The sequence below is a fragment of the Rana temporaria genome, unplaced genomic scaffold (assembly GCF_905171775.1).
Source record: "Rana temporaria unplaced genomic scaffold, aRanTem1.1, whole genome shotgun sequence".
Lineage (NCBI taxonomy): Eukaryota > Metazoa > Chordata > Amphibia > Anura > Ranidae > Rana > Rana temporaria.
This window is the reverse complement of record NW_024404503.1, coordinates 305,269-318,779: the sequence shown is the minus strand read 5'-3', so window position 1 is coordinate 318,779 and position 13,511 is coordinate 305,269. Positions and strand designations below refer to the sequence as shown.

General features: G+C 41.6%; 1 protein-coding gene across 3 annotated transcripts in view; it reads left to right on the top strand.

The window, feature by feature from the left end:
• Positions 1 to 318: 318 nt before the first annotated feature.
• Positions 319 to 13,511, top strand: part of LOC120922018 — an 80,812-nt gene continuing 67,619 nt past the window's right edge. Inside the window, exons 1-2 of one of the 3 annotated variants that reach the window (XM_040334553.1) lie at positions 319 to 483; positions 7,401 to 7,477. In XM_040334553.1, coding sequence (XP_040190487.1) covers positions 477 to 483; positions 7,401 to 7,477 — 84 coding nt within the window. In that variant the 5' untranslated portion in view covers positions 319 to 476. Of the gene's footprint in view, positions 484 to 7,397; positions 7,478 to 11,012; positions 11,164 to 13,511 lie in introns of those variants that run through there. The other 2 variants (XM_040334552.1, XM_040334554.1) reach the window with 2 other exon arrangements.

The window sequence follows — 13,511 nt, the reverse complement described above, 5'->3', positions numbered from 1 at the left end:
CCTTAATGCTTTCTATGCATGTAGACAGAAAATGACTGGAGATCAGCAGCACTAAAATGCAACAAAGGATGGCAGAAAGCTGAAAATTGTACTTTATTCTTATCTAAAATAAAAAATGATATATGTTACACAGGCTTTACAAAACTAAATTGCATTTGTTAGGGTTTACATCTTCTTTAAAAAAAATGTATATTAAATATTTTTTTTCTTTGATATTGTGCAGTGTGATCAATCATTTTTAGACAATCTTTTAAAAATTGATTGTCCCAATTTTTTTCTGGGGCTAATAAAGAACCCAAAGCTGACTCTCTATCCTTTGCTTGGAGGAAGTCTTGGCCTAAACTGAAGTCATTTGCATGCAAATTGTCTTACTTCTGTCCCCATGGTGACCAGTTTGTTGACTGTCAGTGATTGCCAGCAATCAACACACACACCCACTGCTGATAGTTCTGCCTGGACACAAAGGGGAAGACTTGATGGAAGGTAAATATTTATTATTTTATTGGTTTGACTCTTGAATGGATTAATAACATTGTTATCATACAAACTTCCGATCACGATGTTGCGACTGTCCCTTTAACCCAGCCGCCACGTGTCTCAGATTGGCAGCTACAGTGCCGAGGTTGAAGAGTTGCCCCTGGAATTACAATCAACACTATCACAATAATATTTTTTTTTTTTTTTTTTATATATACATTCGTTACTCATTTTACTATTTTAAATAGTTTTGTTGATCATTCATGTTCAGTTTACCTGTTTATATTCTTGCTTTTTTTTAAAGTTTTTTTTATGTGTTACACATCCAGGTAGATTCTCTTTCTGGTGTTGGTCTGTATATCAGGGACTGTGTATATGACTCCATTCACACCTATGCGTGTGCAGGGTTTTGTGCATTGATGATTGTTGTTAAAGACTAATGCCGGCTTTGTTATCACTTTCAGTAGTTTATTTGGGGGCAAACTTGCCCAGATAAACGATTCTTTACTAATTGATGATCCCATTGTCAATGATGTATGAACTGTAAGTTGCATCTATGCATACAGTATACAGCGCTCATTGGTGTGCGCAGCCTATTGCATTGCACCCCACAGCAAACACATGTGTGTATATTAGCAGGCATTACACCTGTAAGGGGCCCCCCTCCCATTTAAAAAATTTTTTTTTTGCATTACCCCCTCCGCTTATTATCTCACGTCAGGAGATTACACTTTTTTTCATCAGCAGGACTGTAAGCTAACCATTTTATTTAGTGACAGGGGCTTTGACTAGCATTCAGAGAGCTTTAACAAAGCCACAGAAAAATATAAGAAGGTAAATATTGCGCCAAAAACAAAAAAATGTAGCTGCTGAACACAACAATCAGACAAAAATTGTAATAGTGAAATAAAACATAAAGTGTAGCGCTAGATCAATGGAACAACCCATCAGTTAAAAAAGTGACTATAATAAAACCATAAGTGTATGGCTACTCATAAAGGGTGGATCAAACTTTTTAGTGAAATTTTTTTTTTTCCCTGACATGTCATGAGTAAGTAACAAATACAGTGATAAAGCTGCAAAACAACACCAAAAGACTCAGGCCCGGATTCACGTAGATGCGCGTATCTTTGTGCGGGCGTAACGTATCCTATTTACGTTACGCCTCCGCAACTTTTACAGGCAAGTGCCGTATTCTCAAAAGAAAGTTGCGGCGGCGTAGCGTAAATTGGCCAGGCGTAAGCCCGCCTAATTCAAATGTGGAACAGGGGGGCGTGTTTTATGTAAATAACTTGTGACCCGACGTGATTGACGTTTTTCATGCGCCGTCTGTGGAATATCCCAGTGTGCATTGCTCCAAAGTACGCCGCAAGGACGTATTGGTTTCGACGTGAACGTAAATGACGTCCAGCCCCATTCATGGACGACTTACGCAAACAACGTAAATTTTTCAAAATTTGAAGCGGGAACGATGTCCATACTTAACATTGGTACGCCGCACGTACGCCACCATATAGCAGGGGTAACTTTACCCCGGGAAAAGCCTAACGTAAACGATGTATCTGTACTGTGTCAGCCGGGCGTACGTTCGTGAATTCGCGTATCTAGCTGATTTACGTATTTCTAGGCGTAAATCAGCGTACACGCCCCTAGCGGCCAGCGTAAATATGCAGTTAATATCCGACGGCGTAAGAGACTTACGCCGATCGGATCTAATAGAAATCTATGCGTAACTGATTCTAAGAATCAGGCGCATAGATACGACCGCTCAGACTCAGAGATACCTCCTTTGAGAATCTGGGCCTATATAGCTAAAATAGCGTAAGACGGCTATGGAAGATGTGTACAACAATCTTCATAGAGGTGAAAGTCAATATCTTAGGCTAATAGCACTAGACAGTTCGTAAGTGGATGTCCAAATAGAAGGGAACTTGACCCAGATCACATTGCACTTGGTGCTTCCAGCAGTTTGTATATGTTTGGTGTACTATGAAGCATATCACCCAGGAGTGTCTTCACCAGGGGGCGGGGGGAGAAATAAATACTCTTACCCTCCGGAGTGGACCCAGCTCACCGTGTGGTGGTGGATCACTTGCGCTTAATTATACCACGGATCAATCTGGACTGGATCTACGAAACACCTCCTTCGTGCACTGAAGACAAACTTCTATGTTGGACCGGCTGTTAGGACATCAGGATCTAGTATACTGGAACAGAATGTGCCAAGCTAGGATTCCGCCAAACTTGAGGGGCATATAAAAAGAAAAAAAGGCCTCCACATAGTGTAAATCCAAAAAAGCTTGTAAGATTTATTAAAAAATACCAAAAACAAAGCTTGCAAATGTGAAGAGATAAAATATCAAATGCACACAAAATATAAAAAATATGTATAAAATCTCAAAAATAAATTTCTTCCGAAATGTAAAGAGAGGGTATAGCGTGGTATGGGCAACTGGGGCTGACGTGCGGACCCGACTCGTTTCGTCTCAAGTGGACATCAACTGGGGTGCACGCAAACCCGATACGCCCACACTTTAAATAGAGGGATACCTGGTCCATGTGTGTCCCACCGTACATTGCGCTTCCGGCATCTCTACGTCATGCCAACACGTGACGCGGTCACGTGAGTGTAACAGCCTATCGCGCCGACTGCTCACAGTAACCCAGCAACAGGAGAAGCGCCAACGCAAGGACTAGATGTAAACAGTAGCCGCGCCCGCTCCTATAATTCACGGTGCAGCCTGGGGCTTGTAGTTAGGAGGTGGGACAAGTCTGCAAATAGTAATCTGCCCACATGTCGACAGATGGGACCCCACCAACCTTCAACATTTAGCACAGCCCCGGTTAGCTTTCAATGAGAAAAGTATAGCCAGACCTATAATGCCGCGTACAGACGGTCGTTTTTTGTGATGAAATAAAACAACGTTTTATATCATGAAACAAAACGACGTTTTTGAAACTTCAATTTTAAAAAACGACGTTGCCTACACACCATCGTTTTTTCAAAATGCTCTAGCAAAGCGCGGTTACGTTCAGCACTCTTTTCCATTGAAGCTCGCTTCATACGTTGCTTCTGAGCATGCGCGGGTTTAAAAACGTTGTTTTAAATGTCGTTTTAGCTACACACGGTGATTTTTTATGACACAAAAAACGAATTTTTTTTGTCGTTTTTCAGAAGACATAAAACAACGTTTTCCCCACACACGGTCATTTTAAATGATGTTTTTAAAAACGTAGTTTTTTTTTCATCACATAAAGCGACCGTGTGTACGCGGCATAAGTGTCGGGAATGTAGTTTTAAAGTACCGCATAACCTGAAACTGCAGCTAGTGCAAGCTACATATCTGGCTGTGGAAAGAGACCAAATATATGGGTACATGTGGCTGCCAGGTAGAAACACACAACAGCCACATAAATAAGAATATTAAGAAACAAAATTAGGAATAAGAATAAAGATAAAAATAAAAATATGTCTGCAACGCCAATCCCGGAAGGTACACACGAGTCGACGATGCGAAACACATAAACATATCTTATGAGTATAATAGGTGATAATACTATAACATGTTATGTAAATACAATAGACCATAATGAGTATGCTAACATGATACAATGCACATGAATCAAAATTGAATTATGACAGTATATATAGCATAATTTTATGGCATAATTTTACAGAGAACAACCAATACAAATATGAGAGTGTGATACGATGAAATTCGCCCCAATACTCCATCAAAAGAGATGGTCAAAAAAGTATATATAATGGTTCACAAACACAAGATGAGATCTGTCAGCAAGCTATAGAGACACAAAAGGGAATTTATGATGAATTAATAAAGGCATTGATGTCCCAATCTATATTCAAGCCATGAAGTCTGTAACTCTTGAGCTGGTATGTCCAGAAGGTTTCCAACCTCGAAACCCCCTTAACACATGACTCACCCCTCCAGTTCACAACAAACTTGTCTATGATTTGAAATTTAGTGCCTTTAGGGTCCTTATTATGGGACTCTAAGTAGTGTCTCGGGACACTGTGATTGGTTTTACCCTTACGAATACTGGTAATGTGCTCACCTACCCTTGTGGAAAAAGTCCTGATGGTGTGTCCCACATACTGTTTTCCACAAGGGCAGGTGATCAAATAGACAATGTGCTTAGTGGCACAAGTGGTGAAATGTTTGGTTTTATATTCAACGCCAGTAGACGTGGAAGTAAATGTGTCTATCTTACCACGTCCGCATATGTTGGACTGGCAGACTTTACACCTTCTACATCGATAGTATGCCTTCAGATGTGGAAAGAAGACTGGGGCCACTGGAGGATCTAATACGTTGGCCGCATCTTCCCCCTAAGTGAGGGTGCTCCTCTGTATGTTACTCCTGCTCTATCCGGAAGCATTGGGCCTGAAATATGATCATTTTTAAGGACATTCCAATGTTTTTGGAAAATGTCCTTAATTTGTTTGTGTTGAACCGAAAATGTTGTGAAAAAAGACCACTTATATTTGAAGTCCTGGGAGGATTTTGGTTTCTTCATCATCAGAGAGTTTCTATCCATAGAGGAAATCCGTTCAATTTCAATATCTAGTTCAGAAGGTTGGTAACCCTTGTCCACAAACCTTGTTTTTAGTATCTCGGCTTGATATTGGAAATCTGAAAGGTTAGTACAATTACGCCTAATCCTCAACAGCTGGCTCCTGGGTACCGATTTTAACCAGGCTGAATGGTGACAACTGTCTAGTGGAATGTAACCATTCCGGTCGGTTGGTTTGAAGAATGTTTTGGTCTTCAGTTGTCCACCACTCTAAAAAAATCAAGGAAGTGTATACTTCTGTGACTTGCTTCATAGGACAATTTAATGCCTCTATTATTATTGTTCAGGGAAGACATAAATGTCTCTAGTGAACCCAAATCCCCATTCCATAGGAGGAGGATGTCGTCTATGTATCGAACCCAAGGATTGATTTCAGGTCGATTGCAAGCATAGACGACATCCTCCTACCATTTGGCCATAAAGATATTGGCCAGGCTGGGCGCAAATTTAGCCCCCATTGCAACTCCCTTTCGTTGCAAGAAGAAGTCATCATTATACCAGAAGTAATTATGTTTTGTTGCAAATTGTAAAATATCCATAATATACCTTTTCTGGGTGCCCGGAATATTGCTATCTCTAGACAAAAACAGTTCTACAGCTGATATGCCTAATTCATGAGAAATACAGGTGCACAGTGAGGCCACATCCGCCGTTACTAGAAGCATGTCCTCACTGTAATTAACCTGCTGTAATAGCGAAATGGTGTGCCTAGTGTCCTTCAAATAGGACGGAATGGATTTCACAATAGGCTGCAGGTGAAAATCGATATACCTCCCTACACGGGAGGTTACTGAATCGATTCCACTGATGATGGGGGCGACCTGGAGGTTGTTTAGCATCCTTATGTACTTTAGGCAAGTAATATATTATAGGGATCCTAGGAGCCACTGGTACTAAATAACTCTTTTTTTTTTGTCAAGAATACCAAATTGTGACCCTGTATCTATAAGGTCGATCAATGCCTTTTTGTACTCAACCGTTGGATTCATTGGAAGGCGAACATACCTTTCCGTATCGCTTAATATTTTGATAATTTCACTATGATAGGCCTTTTTGTCGAGAACAACAATGCCCCCGTCCTTTTCGGCCGGGCGTATAGTGAGATCTTTGCGTTCACACAGGGTTTTAAGGCCCATTTTTATATTGGGATCGTTATAGGTTCTTTTCTTTGGGAGAGTTTCTAAGTCTTTTAAGACCAAATCTTTGAATACTTGAATGGAGGGTACTGTGGGACAAGGGGGATTGAAAAGGGAAGGGTTCAAAAACCACCTGAATGTACAGTCAAAGAAGTGTTTTCTGGTAAAGTTGGTCTGGTTGGATTGGAAATAAAATACCTTTGTATATTTAACTTCCTCACATATTTTTGTATGTCGATGAAAGTGGCAAACTTGTTCAACTGTTTAGGGGGAACATATTTCAGTCCCTTATTTAAAACAACATTTTCGGATTCTGTAAAGGTGGCTGTACTTAAATTAAAGATACCATCATTATTGAGACGCATTTCCTTTTTCTTGAAGCGCCGTCCACCTCTACATCCACGCCTGGTTCTGGGTTTCTGTTGTACCCATTCTGCTCTTTGTGAAAACCCCCTGAGTAGGACAGCCCGGGGTGATTTTGATTGTAGTTATATGAAGATCTATTGTATTGTTGATTCTCATTTCTATCTGGGTATCCATATAGCGACTGGTACCACCCTCGTTCCTCTCTGAGAGGAGAGAATCTATTATGTGTTTGTATAGGTGTTCTCTGAGATTTCTGAGAATATGCATAATAATTATTCTCGTTGCGACTAGCCATTAATGTTTGTTGAAGCAAGTGTAAATGAGCCCTAAAAGATTTTGTAAAAAAGTAACTTTTTCTAAATCATCAGTGAATTATATCCAGAGTTGTATATTGTACGACACAAATGTATGAACACCAGCCAACATACAAAGATCCCAAACGCCTGTCCTTGAAATAGGGATTCCGATGATAATAGCTTTACATATGTTACTTTCATGCTACCACATGCATAGAGTACAGAGTTTTTTGACATGTGTTTAGTTTCATACACTTAATTTCTTACGAGATGGCCAAATTCATTTTTTTATTGTTTTAGAAACGCTGTTTTACCAGATGTTTTCAAATATCTGCTCATGTATACAGGCATGGGATCCAAGCATGCCATACTGATTTATCCCTGCTTTTGTTTATTTGTTTAGCTGATTAGGCTTAAAGTCTTTACAAAAAAAAATATAAAATATATATAAAAAAATATATAATTCAATAAAAGCTATAAAAGTAATGCAGTTTCAATTTTTTGTATAATTGTTAAATGTCTCCAGCAGAGGGCACTGGTGCTGCAGAAATGACCTCTTACATTGAAAATTCTCCGATTCTCAAACCCCAGGAACATTTCCCAGAGGTAAGGCATGTTTTCATATTAGATTTTGACTTTTGCATTCATTCATAAAATGTGCTAGTTCTGCCATTTACTTTACATTCTAATAAAAAATGAATGTGGTCAGAACTCACATTCTAGGGTTGCCCAAAAAGCTTCCGGTCCCTGGGAAATAATTAAATCTAGGAGCTCCTCATATATCATATGAAAACCCTTGATAGTGCTTTATCTTCCGAATACATTTGGATAAAATATTGTGTCAATCCTTATAAGCCCTCCAGAGGGTCAAAAAATAAAGGTGTAGTTCATTTTTTTTTGCATAGAATGTGACCTGAATATGGGGAGAGAGAGATCAGGGTGGTCATGCTTGGGCCCCTAGACCTCATAGGCCCTGCAGCAGTTGCCCCTTTACAGCCTGTGTAGTTAACGCGGTTAACGAGCGTTTCGCAATACAAGACCTTCTTTTTAAATAAATTCTGACTCGGTTTGCGAGTGTTTTCTTGCAAAACAAGCAGGATTCAAGCCACAGCGGTGTGCAATACTGCATTTGGCCAGAGGTGCGGGGGCGCTGGAGCCAAGCAGAGCCAATCGGAGCAGTTTGGAAAAACTCGGAACTACTCAGTTCCCGAGCCTTTCCGAAATTTTCCGAGTTCAGCCGAGCTGTCCCGAGCCTTTCAGAGTATTTCTTACGCCCCCACCTTTGGCCACATGCGGTATTGCATGCCATAGAAGTCAATACGGAACAAACTATTTCCGTTTCCATTGACTTCTATGGGGAAACGCGCTTTGATATGCGAGTGCTTTGGATTACGAGCATTCTTCTGGAACGAATTATGCTCATAATCCAAGGTTCCACTGTATCTGGTCTCCCACAGTACACAGAACATGGAAATGCTATTATTTTAGTAAATATAAACTGCTAAATACCTTTCATCAGCAGTATATAGCAGTCTTGTGACTTCTATCAGTGTCTGTTTAAAGCTTGTAGGAGGAGTTTACATTCTACCCTGACTGTCCTAAAAGGCTGCAGGACCCCTGACCCTCTGGACAATGCTGATTGGCCCTAATAAAAATAAAAAACTCTCAAGCAATACACATCAAACTGAGCATGTGCATTGTGCCACAAGGCTCTTTACTGTCAGAAGATGGATTGGGGACTGTGGAAAAAGGGGAGGATTATAGAAGACAGGATCAAACAGCTTTTTTTACAAAATGCACAGGAATTACCCCTTAGGTTCCACAGTGAGTATAACAAGCATGCTTTACTGCATTTACAGACTGAGGGGTAGATTCACTAAGACTTACGACGGGCGTATCAGTAAATACGCCGTCGTATGTCCGAATCCCCGCCGTCGTATGTTTAAGCGTATTCTCAAACTGAGATACACTTAAATATTGCTAAGATACGACCGGCGTATCTTAAATTGCATATTTACGCTGGCCGCTAGGGGCGTGTACGCTGATTTACGCCTAGAATATGTAAATCAGCTAGATACGCCTATTCACGAACTTACGCCCGGCCGTCGCAGTAGAGATACGCCGTTTACGTTAGGCTTTTTCCGGCGTAAAGATAAACCACCAAAAACATGGCGCAGCCAATGTTAAGTATGGACGCCGGAACCGCATCAAATTGTTCAAATTTTACGTTGTTTGCGTAACTCGTCCGTGAATGGGGCTGGCCATAATTTACGTTCACTTCGAAAGCATGACGGTTTGCCGACGTCATTTGGAGCATGCGGCATGCGCCGTCCGTTAAAAACGTCAAATACGTGGGGTCACTAGTATTTTACATAGAACACGCCCCCAACCAGCCTATTTTGAATTAGGCGGGCTTATGCCGGCCCAGTTACACTGGGCCGCCGTAAGTTACAGCGCAAGTTCTTTGTGAATATAGGACCTGCGGCTCAAACTTACGGCGGCGTAGTGTATCTGAGATACGCTACGTCGGCCGAAATCTACGTGAATCTACCCCTGATTTTTTATTTTACTGTTGTGGGTTTACTAACACTTTCAGGATTTATCACTGTAATGATTTAGCCTGGCCTTTGCTTTAATAGTTTACCAGCTCATGTATCCGAGGAGTTCAAAGGCTGCACAGAGGGATGCAGGTAGATGGAGAATGTAAGGTGGTCAGTGGGGGAGATTAACTAAAACTGGTGCACACAGAATCTGGTGCAGCTCTGCATAGAAACCAATCCGCTTCCAGGTTTTAATGTAAAAGCTTAATTGAACAAACAGAAGTAATAACCAGATTTGTTACGGTGTACAGCTGCACCAGATTCTGTGTGCAACAGCCTTAGTAAATCTCCCCCAATGTGTCAGTGACAAGACGTGGGGAAATCTACAAGCAAGATACCCAGTTAGAACTTCTATGTTAAATTAAGGTGCCAAACCTTCTTGTAGGACTAGTTTTAGGAACTTATGCAGTAACTCTACCCATAACTGGTGTTTAAGTATTTGTTTGATGGTAAAGTTACAGCACTGAAAATCAACCTAGCATCAGATAGTTTTTTTCGCATTACATGCACCCATGCAGGATCCCCTCGTCTCCTTTTCCACCCTCAAACAGATGGCTTCATATTTGTCCAGTCATCATCCAAGCTCACCATCCACTTCCTGGACTGAAATGCTGGGTCGGAGATGGCATAACCATGTAAACCCTGGGGCCATTGTTTTTTTTCTGTGTTTTCCAAAATGTCTGACCCTGATTTAGCTTTTCACTGTGTGACCTGCTACAATTTAAGTCTGATTTTCTGGAGAAGAGGAGATTGAGGAAATGCTTCCTCCTGCCTGCAACACACCAATGATATAATCTCACCCTAGGCAAAAATCACTGAATTGAGGCAATCAATGATAATGTATTAATGGTAAAAGCTTTTAGTGTGACCTGTCAAGAATTTTTTCCTGTAGACTTGTAAAATTACTAAAAGGTACACTTTAGGCCTTATTTACACTTGCTTTGCACTCTGAAGAGCGATCTACATTTGTATCACCTCCTCACCACCTGTGTTAACCTAAAGTTCCAGACTACTGCACTGCAACTGTGTGCGGTTTTTGGGGGAAGTTGCAACACAGCCCCATTCGGTTGCATTCTGTGGGTGGTAGTGTCTGTCGACTGCTACAGGGAGTATACTTGCTCCCGTGGCTGTGGTATGTGTACACCCCAGGTCACTGCCTTTCCAACTACAGGGTGAGTGGGTGAGGGGCGCTAAAAATAAAAATGTGGTAAGTAAAAACTCCCCAACCACCAGTGTAAAAAAGCCCTTAGGCTGATCATTTGCACCTATATTTATTAACCACTTGCTGCTCGCCATATAGCAAAATGACGGTGTTAAAGTAGTTCTGTTAGCCTGACCGTACGCACGCACGCCCGCCCCTGGTGGTTCACATTGCGGCGATCGTTGTTGCGTTGTGTCAGTCTGGCACACCGAAACTCCGGTAAAGGCAAAGAGTCTCTGACAGAGACTCTTTACCACGTGATCAGTTGTGTCCAATCACAGCTGATCACGATGTAAACAGGAAGAGCCATTGGTCTGCTTTTCCTCACTTGCGTCTGACAGACGCGAGTAGAGGAGAGTCGATCGGTTGCTCTCCTGACAGGGGGGGTCTTCACTGATTTTTTATCAGCGCAGTCCCCCCTTGGATGCCTGCCCAGGACCACGAGGATCTGGCTAGGACCATCATGGATGGCCACCCCACTGGACCACCAGGTATGCCACCCTAGGCCACCAGGGAAATGCCAATTAGTGCCCAGGCAGCTGCCAATCAGTGCCTATGAAAAATGCCTGCCAGTGCCTGCAGAAATGCCCATCAGTGAAATCTATCAGTCCCAGCCCTCAGTGCCCATCAATGCAGGAAGGTGTGAAAGTGCCCTATATTGAAGTGGTTTAATAAAAAATACTATAGAAGTTATCTTTTTGTATTACATCCCTTTAACAAGTGAGCTTTGGCTTTTTTAAACTGGAGCATCATTAATTGAATGTAAGGTTACTGTTGTCGCACAAGGCTTCAGGTACATTGTTGCGGTCTATTTTTATTCTCTAAGAGCAGACACAATGAAGGATGCATTGTATAGATGGGGTTGTTGAACAGAAGAGGTAGGAGGTTGTTATCGGGGGAGATGCATAAAAATAGCTGTGAGCCCGATTGGTGCACATGAGGGGAAGATGCAATGAATACACTCATTACTTTGTGTTCTCCTCACACACATTAGTCTCTTAGAAGCACATTATGTTTTGAGCACCTCTGGCAATGTTTCGGTCTATTTCTGTGACTTTTATTTAGGACAAGTATTAAGGCGAAACAGCTTCATGGCAGCTCGCTGTGACTAGCATACAGGGAACACATAAAAGCAGCCATTAGAGTGCCAGGTGGGGTGCCAGTAAGCGACCCTTAAAGTGGCAAAATAGATAAGCCATGTTGTGTTCAGGTGATGCAAACAACAAAACTAGCACATCCTAATAAGTATTTTAGTGAAGAAGCTTTTAGGAAAAAAAGTGGTAAAAAGCTACACTTGGCTCCCTGAGGTTCTGGGGAAAAGTAAGAACCAGTACTGTAGCCCCTGCAAAAAATTACCTCAGGAATGGCACAATACAAAGGCACCTCAAATATAGTGCACCCTGCGCCCACTTTTTGTCCGTGAAATGTTGAGACTGTTATGGGATACAGTGGACCCTTTGTGCTGCCAGCAAGGGTTGGAAGGCTCTCACTGAGCTGCACAAGATGCAAATGTTGCCCTGTAGACAGCATCAGAACCCAACATTTAGGATTGCCTAAATTGTGGTAGCAGACTTGTGCAGGCAGAATTAAAACGCAGTACTAAATCAAAGTGCAGGAATGGAGGTAAGGGCTAATTAATGGCAGAAACCTGTATTCATGAACAAGCTAGGCAGCCAAAGGTAGAAAATGAGGTCAATTTTGGCGTAAGACAGATAGTATACACCCACCTTCTATGAGGTGTTTGTTTGAAAATTCTTCATTTAAGTACTGCTAAATAGGGTCAAGTGCAACTGCAACATAACCATACCACTGTGTTTTCCATCGGAATTTCGAATGGAAAAAGTCAGACGGAATTTTTCATCTGATATTCCGATCGTGTGTGTGCCCCATTGGGGTTCAAAAGTAAATAAAAAGTGATTCAGCGCTGGAAAATAAATACAAATTAAACTAAATTGCAAGCCAGCACTGTAGATATAACTCAAGAATATCTCAAAGTGAATATATAGAAAAAATAGTGCAGCGCAAATAATACAATAAATACAATAATAAATCAATAAATCAATTTGGTAAAGTCCATAAAGTGCAAAGTGATAAAAGTGCTCCAAAGAATCAATGGTGATCAAAAGTGCAATAATCTTCAACAGATCCGTGACCCACAGGAAAGGGTTAACCTCCACCAAGAGTAAAGGGTGGCCTCTCACCTCAATACTTCGACCTGTGGCTAGGTCAAAAGGCAAGAAGCAAAATCTCCAGAGATAGGTAATCAGCTTTACATGGGTTCAATTCCAAAGAATCCACCAGATGGCACCAGCGGGCAATAAGCAAGGCAACACTCTCCCATACAGCAATAACATGGACCGAAAAGGAGTAAGAAGGACAATTCTAAGTGCTAACTGCTTAAAACGTTTAATGAAATTTAAAAGCATATGATAAAAAACTCACATAGTCCTGCACTCATAGACCGAGTGCAGGTATAACAGCAGTTACCGGAACGAACGTCCGGATCAATGTACACAGCTTGTTGGGTCTCTGTGAGGCAAACGCGGATGACGTCGACGTAGCGGGACTTCATCAGCCCCACGCTGATGAAGTCCCGCCCACTTTGGGACGTAACGCGTACGAGGGGGAGGAGCTACGTCGACGTCATCCGCGTTTGCCTCACAGAGACCCAACAAGCTGTGTACATTGATTCGGACGTTCGTTCCGGTAACTGCTGTTATACCTGCACTCGGTCTATGAGTGCAGGACTATGTGAGTTTTTTATCATATGCTTTTAAATTTCATTAAACGTTTTAAGCAGTTAGCACTTAGAATTGTCCTTCTTACTCCTTTTCGGTCC